Raw genomic sequence first — 18,765 nt, forward strand, 5'->3', positions numbered from 1 at the left:
GGCCTTTCCCAAGTGATTCAGGTATTCTTACTCATAAACATAAAACAAATACAATATATACATACAAAATGAAAACAAATGGATGTCAAATGTTTGTAGTCTATAAATATTCTCATTAGACCTAAATGTGGTCCATATTATGGTTGTGTCATACTGTGTATATCTTATGATGTGATGCATAATTGGATAAGTGATAACATATTTACGCAAATACATTTTATTTCAAAACACAGGCGTTAAATGACATGAATACAACCAGTATGACTTCCCCCAAAATCAAGTGCTTTATCTGTGGTTGGTTATGAGCATAATTTAGAGTGTAAACTAAATTTCAGTGGTAATACAAGATCTCTGTATGCTTTCAATTTCTTAAACCTCCTTCAGGAATATAAAAAACAATCATACAATTTACTAAATACTTTCACCTGATGAAGGTTATCCAATCCTCAAGAGCAAGACCTTTTACTGAGAAAATATTTCAACAATCAGTTTAGGTAAATAATTGCCTGAAGATAACGACCCTACCCTTACGCACTGAGGTCGGAACGCAATCATGGTTACATTAAGACACCGTGGTGCCAGCGCGAGACATGAGTGGGAAAACGTACCTCAATACAGGGATGGGACATGCCACTGTACTCCCAATTTTACCTTTATCCACACTGCTCCATCGAGAACATTGAAATTCTGCTCGTGCCCTTTTTGTCCTCATGCTAGGTAATAGCCACCGCAGCCAATTTGGAATGCAGTGTCAGCCAATCAGCAGCTTTGTTGTTCAACGCGACGTGCTATTCCATAACGGCTGATGTGGCTGCTAGCTAACATGAAGACGAAAAGGGAATTTGTCCTCGAAAACTAGCAGTATTTAAATGTTCTTGATGGAGTAGTGTGGATAAAGGTACAATTTGGAGTATAGTGACGTGTCCCATCCCTGCATTGAGGTACGTTTTCCAAACCCATATCTCGCGCCGGCTCCACGGTGTCTTAATGTAACCATGATTGCGTTCCGACCTCAGTGCAGCTCAGCGTAAATAAGCGGAATGGTAGGGTCAGTATTTTCTGGCAAGATAAAGTCCAGCCAGCCCGTCAAATAATGTGAACTGCTAAACTGTATTTATTTTTATTTATTTTTTAAATTGGGACATGTCTGTTGACATAAATAGCCTCTCCGTCCGTTCCACACACCAAGCATTGTCCCAGTACATCCAGACTGTTCACAGACAGCATTTGGGTGGGCAGCATGTGAGTGGTCTCAAGGTGTCCCTTACTAGAGTCCCCAGTGAGCCAGGCATTGATGAGGGACTGGTTCCCACCTGCTGGGGCTATTGCGTTGCGAGAAATGATGCTTGTGTTCCGTCCACCTGGTGAAAAATAAAATAAAAAAATAAATCACAATTCTGATTGTGAACTATTGGTGTTACATTAATGTTATCCTGCTAAATAAAAACAGGTAGATATATCAAATACTACCCATTTGGCAGTAAGCACAACAGTCCTGCTCTGTGAGCCTTGAAAACATATTTCTGATGACTTGCCTTGTAAGAAGGATGGTATGTCTGAATTTGAAGAAGTCTCCCAATGCAACAGTGATCCATCCTCTGAGCATGAGAACAGGTGGTCTGGGTTGGATGGATGAAAATGGACCTCCCACACTGTGAGCACAACAAAAACACGAGTTAAAACCTTTAAACTGAAGATCGACTTGCTGTTTTAGTGAATGAACTACTTCCATAAATATGTCTTACTTTCAGAAGAGTGTGCCTCCATAAGTGAAAAGGGCATGTTGCCTTGTCTCACATCCCAGATACAGAGCATGCCATCCTGCCCCCCTGTGGCCACAATGTGTTGTTGGTTGGGGTGCCTGTCCACACAATGCAGCGGGACTCTGTCTCCAGTTCTAGAAGGCCCCCCCAAAAAATAGACACAAAAACAACACTTAAAGATGCACTATGCAGAAATCACTCTGTCATTTCCTGGTTGCTAAATTTCTGATCGTTACTTTAATTTCAGTCTACGTAACAAAATAAGCAAGTATAGTGTAGAGAATCATTGTACCTTCTAAACCACTGAAATACATTTTCCATAACCAAAAATATTGTATTTTCAGCTGTTTGAAGCTGGTGTACAAAACCAAAAGTAAAAGAAGCAAAACTGAAACTTAAGAACATGGAAGCATAGAAATCGCACATATAGAACAGATATACCGCTTCTTAGACTTGTTTTTAGTGAATAACTGGTCTATAACACATTTTATGTGAATTTGGTTGGGTAGCCCAAAAATATACATATTGCAGCTTTTAAAAAAACAACAAAGGACATTACACAATAAAGTTGTTGCACCAGAAAAACTGATTTACTTCAGCTCCTCAAAAATGTAATCATCTTACAGTGAAAGAATCTGCGATGGTTCATTGCCTGGTTGCCTGAAGTCCCATATTTTGAGCTGGCCAATAGAATTGACGGTAAGGATCTCTGTAGTCCTCAGGAAAGTCACAGCATGGATTGCGCTACTGTCAGCCTTTTCTGACAGGAATGAAAAATAATATGTCAGTATCATCTTGGCTAAAGGGTGAGATTTCACTTGAAGTTACAGCTGACTTTTGGAAATGGATATGAAGGCTATGTCATTGCAAATTCAAAATGCAACCTTTAAGAAAATAATGGGCATTGCCAGGAGAGCATACAATTATATACACTCTTGTTAGCACATAAAGGACCTATTGTTTCCTTCTCAGACCTATGGTGCGCTGCACTCCTTCCTGGTCCGCTCTGAAGAGCATGATCCTTCCATCTTCCCCAACCGTGACAATCTCAGGGCTGTTACACACAACTCCAGTACATGGGGCGTTGTCGCAGGGATAATGATGTGCTCTTTCCCACAGTTGAGAAACAGACAATGTCTGTAGAGAAGAGAAAATAGATGCTATTAAAAACAAGGTCCTCCACAAGCTAACTTGACATTTGTAATTGATGTATCCATGATTGTTGGTATATCTTCATTATGACTATGTCTTGTGAAGTAACATCCATACCTGGCTGTTGTGGTGATGCTGAAAGATAGTCACCGCTCCAGTTGATGACGCTGTTACTATTCTGTCTTGATCCAGAAACTAAAGGAGTGTAAGATTGACATTGAATTATGCAGTGGTGTAAAGTACTTAAGTAAAAATACTTTAAAGTACTACTTAAGTAGTTCTTTGGGTATCTGTACTTTACTATTTATGTTTTTGCCAACTTTTATTTCACTACATTCCTAAAGAAAATTATGTACTTTTTACTCAATACCCTTTCCCTGACACCCAAAAGTACTCGTTACATTTTGACAGGGAAATGGTCCAATTCACATACTTATTAAAAGAACATCCATGGTCATCCCTACTGCCTCTGATCTGGCAGACTCATTAAATACAAATGCTTTGTTTGCAAATTATGTCTGAGTGTTGGAGTGTGCCCCGGCTATCCGTCAATGGGGGAAAAAAAACAAACATTTGCCGTCTAGTTTGCGTAATAAGCAATTGGAAATGGTTGATACTTAAGTACATTTTAGCAATTCCATTTACTTTTGGTATTTAAGTGTACTTAAAACCAAATAATTGTACTCAAGTAGTATTTCACTGGGTGACTTTCACTTTTTTATTAAGGCATCTTTACTTTTACTCAAGTATTGACAATTGAGTAATTTTCCACCACTGCAATTATGACATCATTATATTGAAAATCAGGACCAAGGACAATAATATCTAATATTTTACACCTAATAGTATATTAACTTACTTGAAGGTCCAGAACATCCCCATTATGTTTGTATTCACATACTAATTGAGGGTCTCCCTCAAATTCATCGTCCATACTGGAGACGCCATTCTCTCCGATGGACCAAATGGAAATGCTGTTGTCCTGAAAAAGAGATTTCGCTGGAGGTTTGCAATCACACAGAAATGTTCAACAGCTGAGTGATGGTAAGTTACACTAGCTATCAGTGCTTAATTTGAGCCGAACAGGATCCGCACCTCTCAGATTTGACTGTTTGTTCCGGCATCTATTTGCCCAGATCCGGTATCGCTCGCTGCATGATTTTTTTATTATTTCACTGTTTGCACTTTAAACATTCTAATAAAAGTGATCAGCGTTAAATCAAGTTGCTTCCTCGTTATTTCTGCCGCTCCCCAGAAAGACCATCATGAAAAAGTGCGGTGATCCTTCTATGTAATCATCCTATCCTGCAACACTGATTCCAGACCTGATCTCTTACTTGTACATAGAGGTTATGGGGAGGGCCAGAGGGGTAAGTAACTGATCTTGACAAAGGTCTTGGTAGTGGTGGTCAGATAGTGAAGAAGTCCCTACGTAATCACCTCACGTAGCCTAGTCGTCTCCCTACTGAATTTGAATCGTGGGAACACTAAATAAAAAGTTGATAAGAAAAGGCAATCAAGTTTGACATTTTTCAAGTCCAAAAATCCGGACAAAGATGGTGAATCAAACCAAGAACGAGGCAGAGAACTGTCAGTGCCGGAAGAAAGGCGTGAGGGGAAAACTGTTCCTGATGGCAATACTAATCCCACCAGTTCAGCATCACCACCGGCACCTCCACTAGCTAGTAGGCCTACTAGCGAGTCAGGGAGAGGGAGACGGGGGACGGTGCATCCACCGACGAAGTGCTTGGAGCAGGTGCAATTTGCAGTTCAAGAACAAGCAAACGCATAACCCCTTGCTTGTCATACATAATTCAAAGTTGGACTGTACAACATGCAAAAAGGTAGGGAGCTTGGGTCTAGAAAACGACTGGAGGGATTAAACTAGCAAAATAGTTGGTGGAATGTACAGTAAATTAACATCCTATGCATCAGACATAAAACAAACAGAGCCCTCAGAAAAAAAGGTTTTTGAACATGCCTGAACCAAAGCGCATTTGGTGGCAGCCTTGTAGACAAGGCTGAAGAGGACACCCAGGTTAACACTCAAAATGAAATAAAAAAAATACACTACAGCCAGTCTTCAGAACAGCCTTAGGAGGCTAAACATCACAGCCACATGCTCGCTCACGGCTTTGAGCAATAAGTTGACTCTCAGGAGTTAAATGGACTTGACATGGGGCTCCCGAGTGCCGCAGCGATCTAAGGCACCACATCTCAGTGCTTGAGGCGTCACTATAGACACCCTGGTTTGATTCCAGGCTGTATCACAACCGGCCGTGATTTGGAGTCCTAAAGGGCGGTGCATAATAGGCCCATTGTCATTCAGGTTTGGCCGGTGTAGGCAGTCACTGTAAATAAGAATTTGTTCTTAACTGACTTGCCTAGTTAAATAAAGTAAAAATAAAAAATAATGTAAAACATGGGGAGTCATTGTGGGAGGTTTTGAAAACTAAGGCAGTCCATTATTTTGTCCTTTACCTTCACAGCACAGAACAAGTTTAATCTGAATATGTGCTTCATATTATCACATAGGCAGGAGGCCTATATATATTCTCATATGTGTGTTCTGCTGTAGCTTACATTTATGTATTTTATGAAGTTATATTGCGATATTTGTTCTACTGCTACATTGATGTCTTGAAAATGATATGCAATTCAGGTCTTGTAAGCCCCACAGTGGAGTATACACTACCGTTCAAAAGTTTGGGGTCACTTAGAAATGTCCTTGTTTTTGAAAGAAAAGTAGATGTTGTCCATTAAAATAACATCAAATACATCAGAAATACAGTGTAGACATTGTTAATGTTGTAAATGACTATTGTAGCTGGAAATGGCAGATTTTTTTTATGGAACATCTACATAGGCATACAGAGGCCCATTATCAGCAACCATCATTCCTGTGTTTCAATGGCACATTGTGTTAGCTACTCCAAGTTTATCATTTTAAAAGGCGAATTGTTCATTAGAAAACCCTTTTGCAATTATGTTAGCACAGCTGAAAACTGTTGTTCTGATAAAATAAAACGTGCCATTGGAACACAGGAGTGGTGGTTGCTGATAATGGGCCTATGTACGCCTATGTAGATATTCCATTAAAAAAAAAGAATTCTGCCGTTTCCAGTTACAGTAGTCTTTTACAACGTCTACACTGTATTTCTGATCAATTTGATGTTATTTTAATGGACAACAAATGTGCTTTTCTTTCAAAAACAAGGACATTTCTAAGTGACCCCAAACTTTTGAACGGTAGTGTATGTGCATATGGCAGGTGTACTGCAGTGTCGTAAAAATATTTTGATGTACATTGATGTCTAGAAAATTAGGCTACAAGAAATTCAGACTTGTGTAGCTAAGCCCCGCTGCAATACTCAAGTATGTGGGCATACTGCAGTGACGTCTAAAATGCTTTGAATAAATTAGCACCTTGGAGAGTGCTGTCCGTTTCACCACCATCGATAGTAGGTTACTACGTTGTGTTTGACACTTTCTCAATGTGTTCCGGTAACGTTACCTCACGGAGCCACCCGGATAACACCAGTCTCGCGCTCACTATGTGTTCCGGGACATCACGATTTACAAATTAAGCACTGCTAGCTATAACTTTAGGTTAAGTGAAAGGTTTCTTATTATTGACAGAATAATAAAGCAAAGTAACGTTGTGTTGTCAGTAGCTAGCTAACGGTAAAGTTAGTAGCCTAGCTAACTAGTAGACCCACCTCGTTGTCCCAAGACCCAGTAGCAAATATGTCTGGTTGCTGTAAAGACGAAGATGAGACCGGTCTCCATCTCGTTTTGCTGATTTTCTTTGACACGTACTTAGCATTGATTCCCTCCATCAGAATAATCTTAAACGTAGCTAATTTGATTTGTAATGTATTTGTAAATGTATAATTAAATCCCCTCTACATGCATTTCCCATAATCCCGCCAAATCTCGTACGGTGGCCCAATGAGGACAAACTCTAAACGCCAAACGCAATGTGATTACGTCACTAATTCACTAACGCGTTAAGCTCTCGCGCCCCTTCTAGTGGGTGAACGCGGAAGATAGATTCTTGCTCTGGCAATCAAATCTGAGTGGTCAAAAACCCACATTTAAGATGAAATCCTCGATTAGCTAATTTATATGTAACCATCATTTATTCAGCGACTAACCGTATGAAAAAAGCTGCAAGCTGCGAAGTAAAAGTATGTCGCGTGACGTGTCTCCTCCGTCTGTTTTGGAGGTTGTCAGTTTCATAGGCAAAGGAGTTGGCGCAGGCGCGGCACTGACAGCCGCTCTCTACCTGCTCCGCAGAGTGTGTTTAATAATGGCCTGGAAATCTGGAGGAGCCAACCACGCAGAGCTTGTAAACAACCTACGCAGTAAGTTTACTCATTATGTAAAGTGGATAATTAAGGGTTTCGGTTTAGATATCTAATGGGTAATAGAGAAATACTGCTTTCTCCAAAGCATGGTGACCACCGTCAGGCTATTCAACGTTGGGACATTGCACACTGTTTTCCTCTGTAGTCACGCTAATATCTGGCTGATGTTTGCAAATCTGCACCTGCTACCACAGAGTGCTAGCTTGCAAGTTAACAATTTCATCGACACAGTAGTGGCTTTATTAGGTGCAAAGGCTAAATAAATCCTTAGGTATTTTATGTGCGTCATATTGTGCTTTGCACCAAACCTGTTTAGCTACAGTAACTAACTAACTAACTAGCTACCAGCCACAGCTGTTGTTAAGAAACATAGTTAGTTAATTTGCTAGCTAGCCAGTTCATATGATAGTCATGGCATATCATGTGGAGAAATGCGGAATACCTAAGCCGTTTGTTAGTTAGCAAACCTACTAATTACATGCATTGGAAGTTCGATTGAGTTTATCTGTTTTTACTGCAAAAGTGTGGTCCAATAGTGTGTGATTGCGGTCCGCAATTCGGGGCATTACTGTGTGGTGATATATGATTTGTCTCCTCGGATGGTTTGTTTATATAGCAGGTTAGGCCTAGCTACAATGTCTGTGGCATCATCAGTATCATAACACCTGCATCTGAAGGAACGCCACCCCCAACTCATAATCTCATTGGTTTCTGCATGAAGGCCTTCTCCCCCCACAGGAGCGCCACAATACTTTTGCGCTAATATTCAGTAAGTGGAGCAGGAAGTCAAGCAGTAGAACATTTTGAGGTGCCGGTACTCAGTTCTGGTGAGCTCCTGCGCAAGTCAAGGACTGATTACGGCCACAACCTGTACTGGAGTGCTCCCGCCTGTACCGGAGTCCTATCTTAAATCTGGACTGATAAAAGTATAAAGAGGGGTTCCTGCAGATACAAGAATGCCCAGAAGCAAGAACGCCCAGAATTGCGGGACACAATTGCACCCTTCTCATCTGGTTAGCTAAAAAGCTGTAACCTGTGGGTGGGGTATCCATGCCTAGCATGTTGATCCACTGTATTGATAGTACCTAAGTTACTGTAGGATAGGGAATGGCATCATCCAACCTTGTTGTTATTAAAGCAGGCTACTGGTCACACACTCAGCACTCATAGATAGTTGAGCAATATTTAATCAAATTTGCAGTCACACCTGACACACCACTGTGGTGGTTAGCCTTGCTAAGATTAAGTGTGTGTGTGCCATACAGTAAGGAAGTGGGAGATGAGGAAAGAAAGATGTCAGCTTCTTGCTCCATTTCCCTTCCTGAATTGGCTGATTTAGATGTAGATTAGATCTCTTAAATTCACCAATTTACTAGGCAGATACTTTTGGTCATGTAGTGCATGTGGACACCTGCTCGTTGAAAATCTCATTCCAAAATCATCGGCATTAGTATGGAGTTGGTTCCCCTTTTGCTGCTATAAAAGCCTCCACTCTTCTGGGAAGGCTTTCCACTAGATGTTGGAACATTGATATGCCATGAACATCATCCTAACTAACTCGCCCTCCAAATACACCTCTGCTGTTTTCAACCAAGATCTCAGCGATCACTGCCTCATTGCCTGCATCTGTAATGGGTCTGTGATCAAACGACCACCCCTCATCACTGTCAAACGCTCCCTAAAACACTTCTGCGAGCAGGTCTTTCTAATCGACCTGGCCGGGGTATCCTGGAATGACATCGACCTCATCCCGACAGTAGAGGATGCCTGGTTGTTCTTTAAAAGTGCCTTCCTCACCATCTTAAATTAGCATGCCCCATTCAAAAAATGTAGAACCAGGAATAGATATAGCCCTTGGTTCACTCCAGACCTGTCTGCCCTTGACCAGCACAAAAACATCCTGTGGCGTTCTGCATTAGCATCGAATAGCCCCTGTGATATGCATATTTTCAGGGAAGTTAGGAACCAATATACACAGGCAGTTAGGGAAGCTAAGGCTAGCTTTTTTTAAACAGAAATTTGCATCCTGCAGTACAAACTCAAAAAAGTTCTGGGACACTGAAGTCCATGGAGAATAAGAGCACCTCCTCCCAGCTACCCACTGCTCTGAGGCTAGGAAACACTGTTACAACCGATAAATCCACTATAATTGAGAATTTCAATAAGCATTTCTCTACGGCTGGCCATGCTTTCCACCTGGCTACCCCTACCCCGGTCAACTGCCCGGCACCCTCCACAGCAACCTGCCCAAGGCCCCACCGTTTCTCCTTCACCCAAATCCAGATAGCTGATGTTCTGAAAGAGTGCAAAATCTGGACCCCTACAAATCGGCCGGGCTAGACAATCTGGACCCTCTCTTTCTAAAATTATCTGCCAAAATTGTTGCAACCCCAATTACTAGCCTGTTCAACCTCTCTTTCATATTGTCTGAGATTCCCAAAGATTGGAAAGCTGCCGCGGTCATCCCCCTCTTCAAAGAGGGAGACACTCTTGACCCAAACTGCTACAGACCTATTATCTATCCTACCCTGCGTCTCTTAAGGTCTTCGAAAGCCAAGTTAACAAACAGATTACCGACCATTTTGAATCACACCGTACCTTCTCCGCTATGCAATCTGGTTTCAGAGCCGGTCATGGGTGCACCTCAGCCACGCTCAAGGTCCTTAACGATATCATAACCGCCATCGATAACAGACATTACTGTGCAGCTGTATTCATCGACCTGGCCAAGGCTTTCGACTCTGTCAATCACCACATTCTTATTGGCAGACTCAACAGCCTTGGTTTCTCAAATGATTGCCTCGCCTGGTTCACCAACTACTTCTCTGATAGAGTTCAGTGTGTCAAATCGGAGGGCCTGTTGTCCGGACCTCTGGCAGTCTCTATGGGGGTGCCACAGGGTTCAATTCTTGGGCCGACTGTCTTCTCTGTATACATAAATGATGTCGCTCTTGCTGCTGGTGATTCTCTGATCCACCTCTACGCAGACGACACCATTCTGTATACTTCTGGCCCTTCTTTGGACACTGTGTTAACTAACCTCCAGACGAGCTTCAATGCCCTTAAACCTCCAACTGTCCTTAAATGCAAATAAAACTAAATGCATGCTATTCAACCGATCATTGCCCGCCCATCCAGCATCACTACTCTGGACGGCTCTGACTTAGAATTCGTGGATAACTACAAATACCTGGGTGTCTGGCTAGACTGTAAACTCTCCTTCCAGACTCATATTAAGCATCTCCAATCCAAAATTAAATCTAGAATTGGCTTCCTATTCCGCAACAAAGCATCCTTCACTCATGCTGCCAAACATACCCTCGTAAAACTGACCATCCTACCGTTCCTTGACTTCGGCGATGTCATCTATAAAATATCCTCTCACACTCTACTCAACAAACTGGATGCAGTCTATCACAGTGCCATCCATTTTTTCACCAAAGCCCCATACACTACCCACCATTGCGACCTATACGCTCTCGTTGGCTGGCCCTCACTTCATACTAGTCGCCAAACCCACTGGCTACAGGTTATCTACAAGTCTCTGCTAGGTAAAGCCCCGCCTTATCTCAGCTCGCTGGTCACCATAGCAGCACCCACTCGTAGCACGCGCTCCAGCAGGTATATCTCACTGGTCACTCCCAAAGCCAATTTCTCCTTTGGTCGCCTTTCCTTCCAGTTCTCTGCTGCCAATGACTGGAACGAACTGCAAAAATCTCTGAAGCTGGAGATTTCCATCTCCCTCACTAGCTTTAAGCACCAGCTGTCAGAGCAGCTCACAGATCACTGCACCTGTTCATAGCCCATCTGTATACAGCCCATCTATCTACCTCATCCCCATACTGTATTTATTTATTTATTCTGCTCCTTTTGCACCCCAGTATCTCTACTTGCACATCCATCTTTTGCACATCTACCATTATAGTGTTTAATTGCCATATTGTAATTACATAATTCCCTTATTTTACCTAATTTGAATTCACTGTATATAGACTTCTTTTTTTCTACTGTATTATTGACTGTATGTTTTGTTCATTCCATGTGTAACTCCATGTGTAACTCTGTGTTGTATGTGTCTAACTGCTATGCTTTCTTGGCCAGGTCGCAGTTGCAAATGAGAACTTGTTCTCAACTAGCCTACCTGGTTAAATAAAGGTGAAAAAAAAGAAAGAATTGCTGCTGGGACTTGCTTCCATTCAGCCATGAGCATTAGTGCGGTCAGGCACTAGGCCTGGCCTGGCTCGCAGGCAGCGCTCCAATTCATCCTAAAGGTGTTCAATGGGGTTGAGGTCAGGGGTCTGTGCAGGTCAGTCAAGTTCTTCCACACCGATCTCGACAAACTATTTTTGTATTGACCTCGCTTTGTGCACGGGGTCATTGTCACGCTGAAACAGGAAAGGGCCTTCCTCAAACTGTTGCCATTCTACTGCCAATGTGTGTCTATGGAGATTGAAGCAACTGGGGTGGCTGAAATAGCCGAATCCACTAATTTGAGGGGTGTCCACATTTTTGTGCATATAGTGCATTTTTTGTAACGAAACTAAAAAGATCTCCTGAAGACTTGGTGCAGACTGCAGTGAGGCTTTTTGGCTTGCTTATGTCAGTGTCCAACATGATTTGGCCAGCATGCCTAGTTGGCTATATTTACATGGTCAGTGTCCAGAAAAGCACTGCAGCAGACACTTTGGTACTAGGGCGGGTCTGAGCGTTTTGCCAAAAGCCCTTTGGGCTTGATTGTGCCTTGTTCACTTTTTAAATTGTAAATTGCATAGCTTTATTCGTTGTGATAATGTACACTACAAGGACATAGGCCTATTTTATGTTGAGAACGTCTTCTGCATGAGAAGAGATTAAGGCCAGCTTTTAATATGCGCAAGCAGGTACAACACTGCATCCAGGGAAACAAAAACATTGGGTAAAATGTGATGCTGAGGTGGATTAATATTTCATCCACCAAAGTTGAGTTCTGGGTGAATTTTAGCAACATCCATCCTCCCCCGTTGTCATATGCTTTCTGATCCATTTAGGCCAACTCCACCAATTGCAAACCATAAATTAGCCTAAACCAGATTTTAAATGGGTCAAACTCAAGATGCATGCTAATTCCTGAATTGTATGCTCCTTAGGCCTGGCTTTTCTCTGTGAGCTTAAAGCTGATTATCACACACACTGGGTTCAGAACATCAAGTTATTTAAAGCCACTATATGTAACGTTTTGGGCGACGCAACCAAATTCACATAGAAATGTGTGTTATAGACCTGTCATTCTTATTGAAAGCAAGTCTAAGAAGCGGTAGATCTGTTCAATGTTTCCCCTTAAGTTTTGGTTTTGTCTTACTTTTGGTTTTGTACACCAGCTTCAAACAGCTGAAAATACAATAATTTTGGTTATGGAAAATATACATCACTGCTATTTAGATGGTACAATGATTCTCTACACTATACTTGCTTGTTTTGTCACATAAACTGAAATTAGGAAAACTATTAGAATTTTAGCAACCAGGAAATGGCGGAGCGATTTCTGCATGATGCATCTTCAAGAGTTGGTCTTTCAAGTGCAATGTCTTATAAAAACATGAAATATATCCTACTAGCCTATTGTGTACATATAGCTGCATTTGAACTGTTCATCTGAAGCTGTTGGGAATGCAGGTGTAATGTCCTGTGCATTTGGAAAGTATTCAGACCCCTTGACTTTTCCCACATTTTGTCACGTTACAGCCTTATTCTAAAATGGATTCAATAGTTTTTTTCCCCCTCATAAATCTACACACAATAACCCATAATGACAAAGCAAAAACAGGTTTTTATACATTTTTGCAAATGTATTAAAAATGAAAAACTGATATCATATTTACATAAGTATTCAGACACTTTACTCAATACTTTGTTGAAGCACCTTTGGCAGGGATTACAGCCTCTAGTCTTTTTGGGTATGACGCTACAAGCTTGGGCCACCAGCATTTGGGGAGTTTCTCCCATTCTAATCTGCAGATCCTCTCAAGCTCTGTCAGGTTGGATGGGGAGCGCCGCTGCACAGCTATTTTCAGGTCTCTCCAGAGATCTTCGATCGGGTTCAAGTCCGGGCTCTGGCTGGGCCACTCAAGGACATTGAGACTTGTCCCGAAGCCACTCCTGCATTGTCTTGGCTGTGTACTTAGGGTCGTTGTCCTGTTGGAAGGTGAACCTTCAGCCCAGTCAGTGGAAACAGGATGCACCTGAGCTCAATGTCGAGACTTATAGCAAAGGGTTTGAATACTTATGTAAATAAGGTATTTTTCTTTTGTTTTTATAAATCTGCAAAATGTCTAAACCTGTTTTCGCTTTGTCGTTATGGGGTATTGTTTGCAGACTGAGAATGTTTTTTTGAATCCATTTTAGAATAAGGCTGTAATTTAACAAAATCTGGAAAAAGTCAAGGGGTCTGAATACTTTCCTTATGCACTGTATATTGGCGACCACTCAGCAATGTAGTTGTTGGGGCCAAGGGTCTCGGGGAGAAATAAGAGCAGTAGCACCGGCAGTCGCTGGCACTTCCTACTGTCAGTGGAACCTCCTGTGGAGGGATTACTTTACTCTGAAGACACTGCAGTGTTTGTGAAATGTTACTCTCCACAAATCCACTGTACCGTTAAACACCGCCTGTCTTCCTTTGTCCTTTAGAAAATGGGATCATCAAGTCGGACAAGGTCTATGAAGTCATGTTGGCCACAGACCGAGGCCATTTCTCCAGATGCAACCCTTACATGGACTCCCCACAGGCAATAGGTGTGCTTATTTATTGTAGTACAATAAAGTGTTGTAGTGTAAATTCAATACACCAGCCATTGATGAATGTTAGACGCTAACAATCACTTTCTTTGACCCCAAAGGCTATCAAGCAACCATCAGTGCACCACACATGGTAGGTCTAGCTATGCCTTTTAGTATTTGTTTAAATTGTTGCATATCTTATCTATTATTATTATTATTATTACTATCAAACATTGATCGCCTTGCTCCTATAATGTATACCAACTTAGCACGTACCAGAGGTTTGCAAGTACAATGCTGACAGGTGGTGATGTAGTTGCATGTTGCTCTCTCTACCAGCATGCCTATGCATTGGAGCTTCTGTACGATCAGCTGTACGACGGGGCCAAAGCTCTGGATGTGGGGTCTGGCAGTGGAATCCTCTCTGCGTGCTTTGCACGAATGGTGAGCTATATTATGATGACGGGTTAACACATAACATAGGTTCTGTATTTTGGTGGTAGGGCTGGGGTACGTTTTTCTATTTCAGGTTTTTGGGTTCTGTGTAATGTTCGATGGCACAGACTTGTATACCTTCCTAATTTATTGTCTTTAACAGGTAGGTCCCAAAGGGAAGGTGATAGGAATTGACCACATCAAGGAACTGGTAGATGACTCTATAACCAATGTAAAGAAAGATGACCCCAGCTTGATAACATCAGGTAGAATAAAACTAATCGGTAAGTCTGAAAAGCAGCAAAGCAAGATGGATTTTTTTCAAATTCAATTTGGTGACTTGTATTATTGGGTTATGAAAAGGTATTGTACAAAATATACAGTTCAAATATAAAATATAAGCTTAAAATACAGTTGCTGACTGTCAAGTAAGGAAACATGGGTGCGGCACTGTCTGCTGTACTGCAGTCAACCAACATCAGTGTCAGAGGCCAGAGACGAGGTCGAGGTGGCATCGCACAGCTCTGATGTGTGCTCTGCCTCTCAGTGCGGCCTGCTTGACGGGTATAAGGCTGGCACTGCGTGGCAGCTGGCAGCGTGTGAGTGACAGCTGCTGCCTGTTTGTTGCGTTACAGTGGGAGACGGGCGGATGGGCCATCCAGAGGAGGCGCCTTACGATGCCATCCACGTGGGCGCGGCAGCACCCAACGTGCCACAAGCAGTAAGTTCCCAAACCACAGAAAAACACAAATGAAGGCATCAAAGGGGACCCAGTTAATAGGAGTCCCATCGCCACAATCCACCATCATCCGTAGGAATGCTGTGGTCAGAGAGGAGATCAAAACCAACACTGACTCTAACTCTGTTAGTAACTGCAGACTTTGGTCGGTCTCAGGAAATATGTTAGTGCTCTATGCTGTGTTATTTTGTCAAACAGTACCCTGGTCTATTCAGATGTAACTACACTGTAGAATATTTTGCTACTAGGCTAGCCATTGCATTGTTATTGTGAACATCTCGTCTTAGAAGACTTGTCTAGTCTGATGAGGCGGAAAACTGGGAATGTTTGCACCTTGGGGCAGGTTATCTGGTTCTGACCCAGTGAGTGTCCTCTCGTCCCTCAGCTCCTGGATCAGCTGAAGCCAGGCGGCAGGCTGATTCTGCCCGTGGGGCCGGCCGGAGGGAACCAGATGCTGGAGCAGTACGACAAGCTGGAGGACGGCAGCACCAAGATGAAGCCCCTGATGGGGGTGATTTACGTGCCTTTAACAGACAAAGAGAAGCAGTGGTCCAGGTGGAAGTGACTTCTTAATCCCTCTCTCCTTCACACAGTGGGCAAAGGTGAAATGGTGTGGCCTGGAGCAGATAATGGATCCCAAGGGGCTGCGTTTGCTGCTTGTCATCATTAGTTGCTTCTTCCATACCATGTCAACTGGCTGCACGTTTTCTTAGTTTTAATCCCGTAAACTAGTATGATATTTTAGATCTGTTCAGCTAAACAAGTGCAGTGACGCAAACAATCAAGTGTGGATTCTGTTTGCTATTACAAGAATGGTTTTCTTTTGAAGTTGAGTTATGTTTAAAACGTTTGATGGTTGGTATTTGGACGTGGTACTTCTGGCATGAGAGCTTATCAATTTTAATCATCCTTGTTCTTGAGGGGAAGTCTACAAGAGACGTTTAGCCTCATTTGGATTTTGCACGTGGTGTGGGGCTTTCTATAACAGTTTGTGCATGGGAGTGTCTAACTGACCTTCAGTGGCATGACAAGAGGGTGTTATGATTTTGACACAGTATATTTCCTCATTAAGTCCATCGCTTAATGTTTTGCCTCTTATTCCTCACAGGGATGAACTTTGAGGCGACAAACTGTCCATATACAACATTTTCAGTGTGACCCTGGAGGAGACTACTTTGGGTTCCAACGACAGCCATTGGAATTCTTTCAAAACATAAACCATGGTGATTTTGTTTTCTTTATCATGCTGAGGAATGACCCCTGAGTTTGGGAAAAAGACTGTTAGAGATTGAACAGAAGAAAGTGTCGGGGTTAGTCTTTTTTTCAGGCCTGCATTTCTTTTGGGGGTTGTGGATTTTTCCTTTCGATTTTCTGCAGGATTTAGATTTTTTTTTAAATTTTTTTTTTAACATTTTGGTTACATCCGTGAGTTGCAATCAACCATTTCAACAATAATGCATTTCAGCTCCATCAAAGCTGAGTGTGAAGAGGTTGCCAGACTGTTCTGATAAGGAAAGCCTGAGTTGATGAGATTATTCACCCACTTGCTACCGATTTGCATCTGAAGATCTGACTGTAGATATCTGTACTGCTCTGCTAACATATCAGCCCCCCCCCCCCCCCAATATTTAAACAGGCACACGCAGGCTGCACACATGGCTACTCTATCCCACATCTAGTTGTTTGATATGCAGCACATGACACTAAATGGCATTAAAGAAAAGACTATTACACCTAGATTTACTTGTACAGTTGGATACAGGCAAAAGCCAAACCACAACACTCTACAACAGGAGTGGAGCACATCCACATGGTTTCAATGACAACATTGTGTGCAGGCTTTACTGATGACCGACACTAAATGAAATAGCCGGTGCTTTGCCAAAATAAGCCTCAATGCAAAGAAAATGAATGTCTGTTGTTTTTTTTTTTTTTTAAACATGGAATTAAAAAGCACATTTTGGATGGTCCATGGCTTTCACAATTTCTGGAATGGCAAAAATGAAAATAAAGAGATGCTTATGTTTTTGTCCCCCTTTGTGCTGTGGAGTGTTTGTTACGAGCTGTATATGCCATTGAAGACAGCACCTACTGCCATTTGTCCTTACCACTCTAAAAACATCTGGTAGAGCAGGAATAATCCACGCGGTATAAATCTGATTGCATTACCACTCCAAATACTCTGAACACTTTAACACAGAGTTACAAAAGACATATTGATCAAGAGTTAATTTTACTATTTCACACAAACTGTACGCATACAGACGATTGAGCTACATCAACGTTTTAAAACTACATAGCTAGACGATACAGAAAAGCAACCTACCACATTGCAATATCAGACAGCCTAGAACGCTTTATGGCTTAATATGGGCGTTTCTGGAATTACTTGCTGTTATAACAAAATAATAATTTTCAGTAATGATTGTAGTTTTGGAATTTACAATACGTTACATAGTTTGCTACCCCCATATTTCAAATGAGTCTGGTACAAAATAAAACTCTAGGCCAAGCCTAATAGATATACAGCATCATGGCACAACAGTGCCACTCAGTGGCAGAAGTATTACGTAAGGGATAAAGTACTATATCTCCAATGAAAATATACATCCATAATCCATGAAATGAAAACATTGTACTATAAAAAAATAAGAGGGTAAAAGAGTAATAATGAAAGAGCAGACAAGCATCAGTTTTCACACCAAGAGAGTATACAAAAGTGGCAAACATTTCTTCCCTGTTAAAAGGTGGGTTCGATTTAGCTCAACCGTGACCCTGGAGTGCTGGGTGGGTTGAGCTTGCACCTTTGGGACCATCTCAATGGGACAATTTTAAAGTGTTCTCTGCCTACCTAGCATGGCGAGTTAGATAAATCAAGTGCACCTACAGGTGTACACTGTCATGATATGGAACATTTGATAGGCTGTTATCATGAAGAATCCTCCTGGCTAACAAGTTGACTGACAGTTTGGGTGTTTCTGCCTGAGGGGCTTTTAGTGCAGAGGGTGCATCCAAAATAAATAGAAGTGCCATGCACAGACTTTTTGAGAGGCAGGTGCTCAAACTAAAAAAAGGACCCAAAAAATAAGATTCTGCCACCGCGGTCACAGATTCATTTGAGCAATTATGACTTTGATTATTTAGTTACATAGAGGCAATAGATGGCCATATCTTAATGGCAAATTCAATGACACATATTTAATGTGAATTTAAAGACGACTTGCGGGCAGTGGGTTCAGAACAACTGCAACAAAAACGATGTATATCAACAACAAAAACAAACGTTTGTTTTGTTTACAAAAGGGCACTTTAGCGACTGGAAGGGCAAAGGGGCATGTGCTCTGCACAGGTAGAGCCCTATCTGTGCACGTGCCTGCTATGCTGCTACAGGTACATGCCGTTGATGAGATAATCAGACTCCTCTGTGGTGAGGGGGCGGGCCTTCTTCAGCTTGTGGCGGACCAACCGCAGACGGCAGCCAATCATGAGCAGCAACAGAGCCGTGATGATCAGGCCCAGAACCAATGGCAGGATCGCACCTGCAGGGGAGAAG

At 42.1% G+C, this 18,765-nt stretch overlaps 3 protein-coding genes across 4 annotated transcripts in view; 1 reads left to right on the forward strand and 2 right to left on the reverse strand.

Moving 5' to 3' along the window:
* Positions 1–201: 201 nt before the first annotated feature.
* LOC106607749 (nucleoporin Nup43) lies at positions 202–6,899 on the reverse strand. The gene is made up of 8 exons (XM_014205041.3): positions 6,635–6,899; positions 3,775–3,897; positions 3,033–3,110; positions 2,738–2,900; positions 2,388–2,523; positions 1,746–1,897; positions 1,536–1,652; positions 202–1,361 (listed from the first exon to the last, which is right to left on the reverse strand). Exons 1-8 carry the CDS (start codon positions 6,752–6,754, stop codon positions 1,132–1,134), a joined length of 1,119 nt encoding a protein of 372 aa, XP_014060516.2. The 5' UTR covers positions 6,755–6,899; the 3' UTR covers positions 202–1,131.
* Positions 6,900–6,992: 93 nt separating this feature from the next.
* On the forward strand, positions 6,993–17,244 carry LOC106607750 (protein-L-isoaspartate(D-aspartate) O-methyltransferase). 2 transcript variants are annotated; one of them, XM_014205043.3, is made up of 8 exons: positions 6,993–7,282; positions 13,949–14,053; positions 14,158–14,189; positions 14,378–14,482; positions 14,637–14,757; positions 15,109–15,194; positions 15,598–15,814; positions 16,321–17,244. In XM_014205043.3, the coding sequence occupies exons 1-7, from the start codon at positions 7,108–7,110 to the stop codon at positions 15,775–15,777; spliced, it is 804 nt and encodes a 267-aa protein (XP_014060518.1). In that variant the 5' UTR covers positions 6,993–7,107; the 3' UTR covers positions 15,778–15,814; positions 16,321–17,244. The 2 variants fall into 2 exon arrangements, with proteins under 2 accessions (XP_014060518.1, XP_014060517.1); XM_014205042.3 differs by having other exon boundaries at positions 7,010–7,282; positions 15,598–15,767.
* lrp11 (low density lipoprotein receptor-related protein 11) overlaps positions 17,131–18,765 on the reverse strand; it is a 67,520-nt gene continuing 65,885 nt past the window's right edge. The window contains exon 9 of the mRNA XM_014205040.3: positions 17,131–18,751. Within this exon, the coding sequence (XP_014060515.1) occupies positions 18,597–18,751 (155 nt within the window). The 3' untranslated portion in view covers positions 17,131–18,596. The remainder of the gene's footprint in view (positions 18,752–18,765) is intronic.

Source organism: Salmo salar, chromosome 06 (assembly GCF_965601325.2).
Source record: "Salmo salar chromosome 06, fSalSal1, whole genome shotgun sequence".
Classification (NCBI taxonomy): domain Eukaryota; kingdom Metazoa; phylum Chordata; class Actinopteri; order Salmoniformes; family Salmonidae; genus Salmo; species Salmo salar.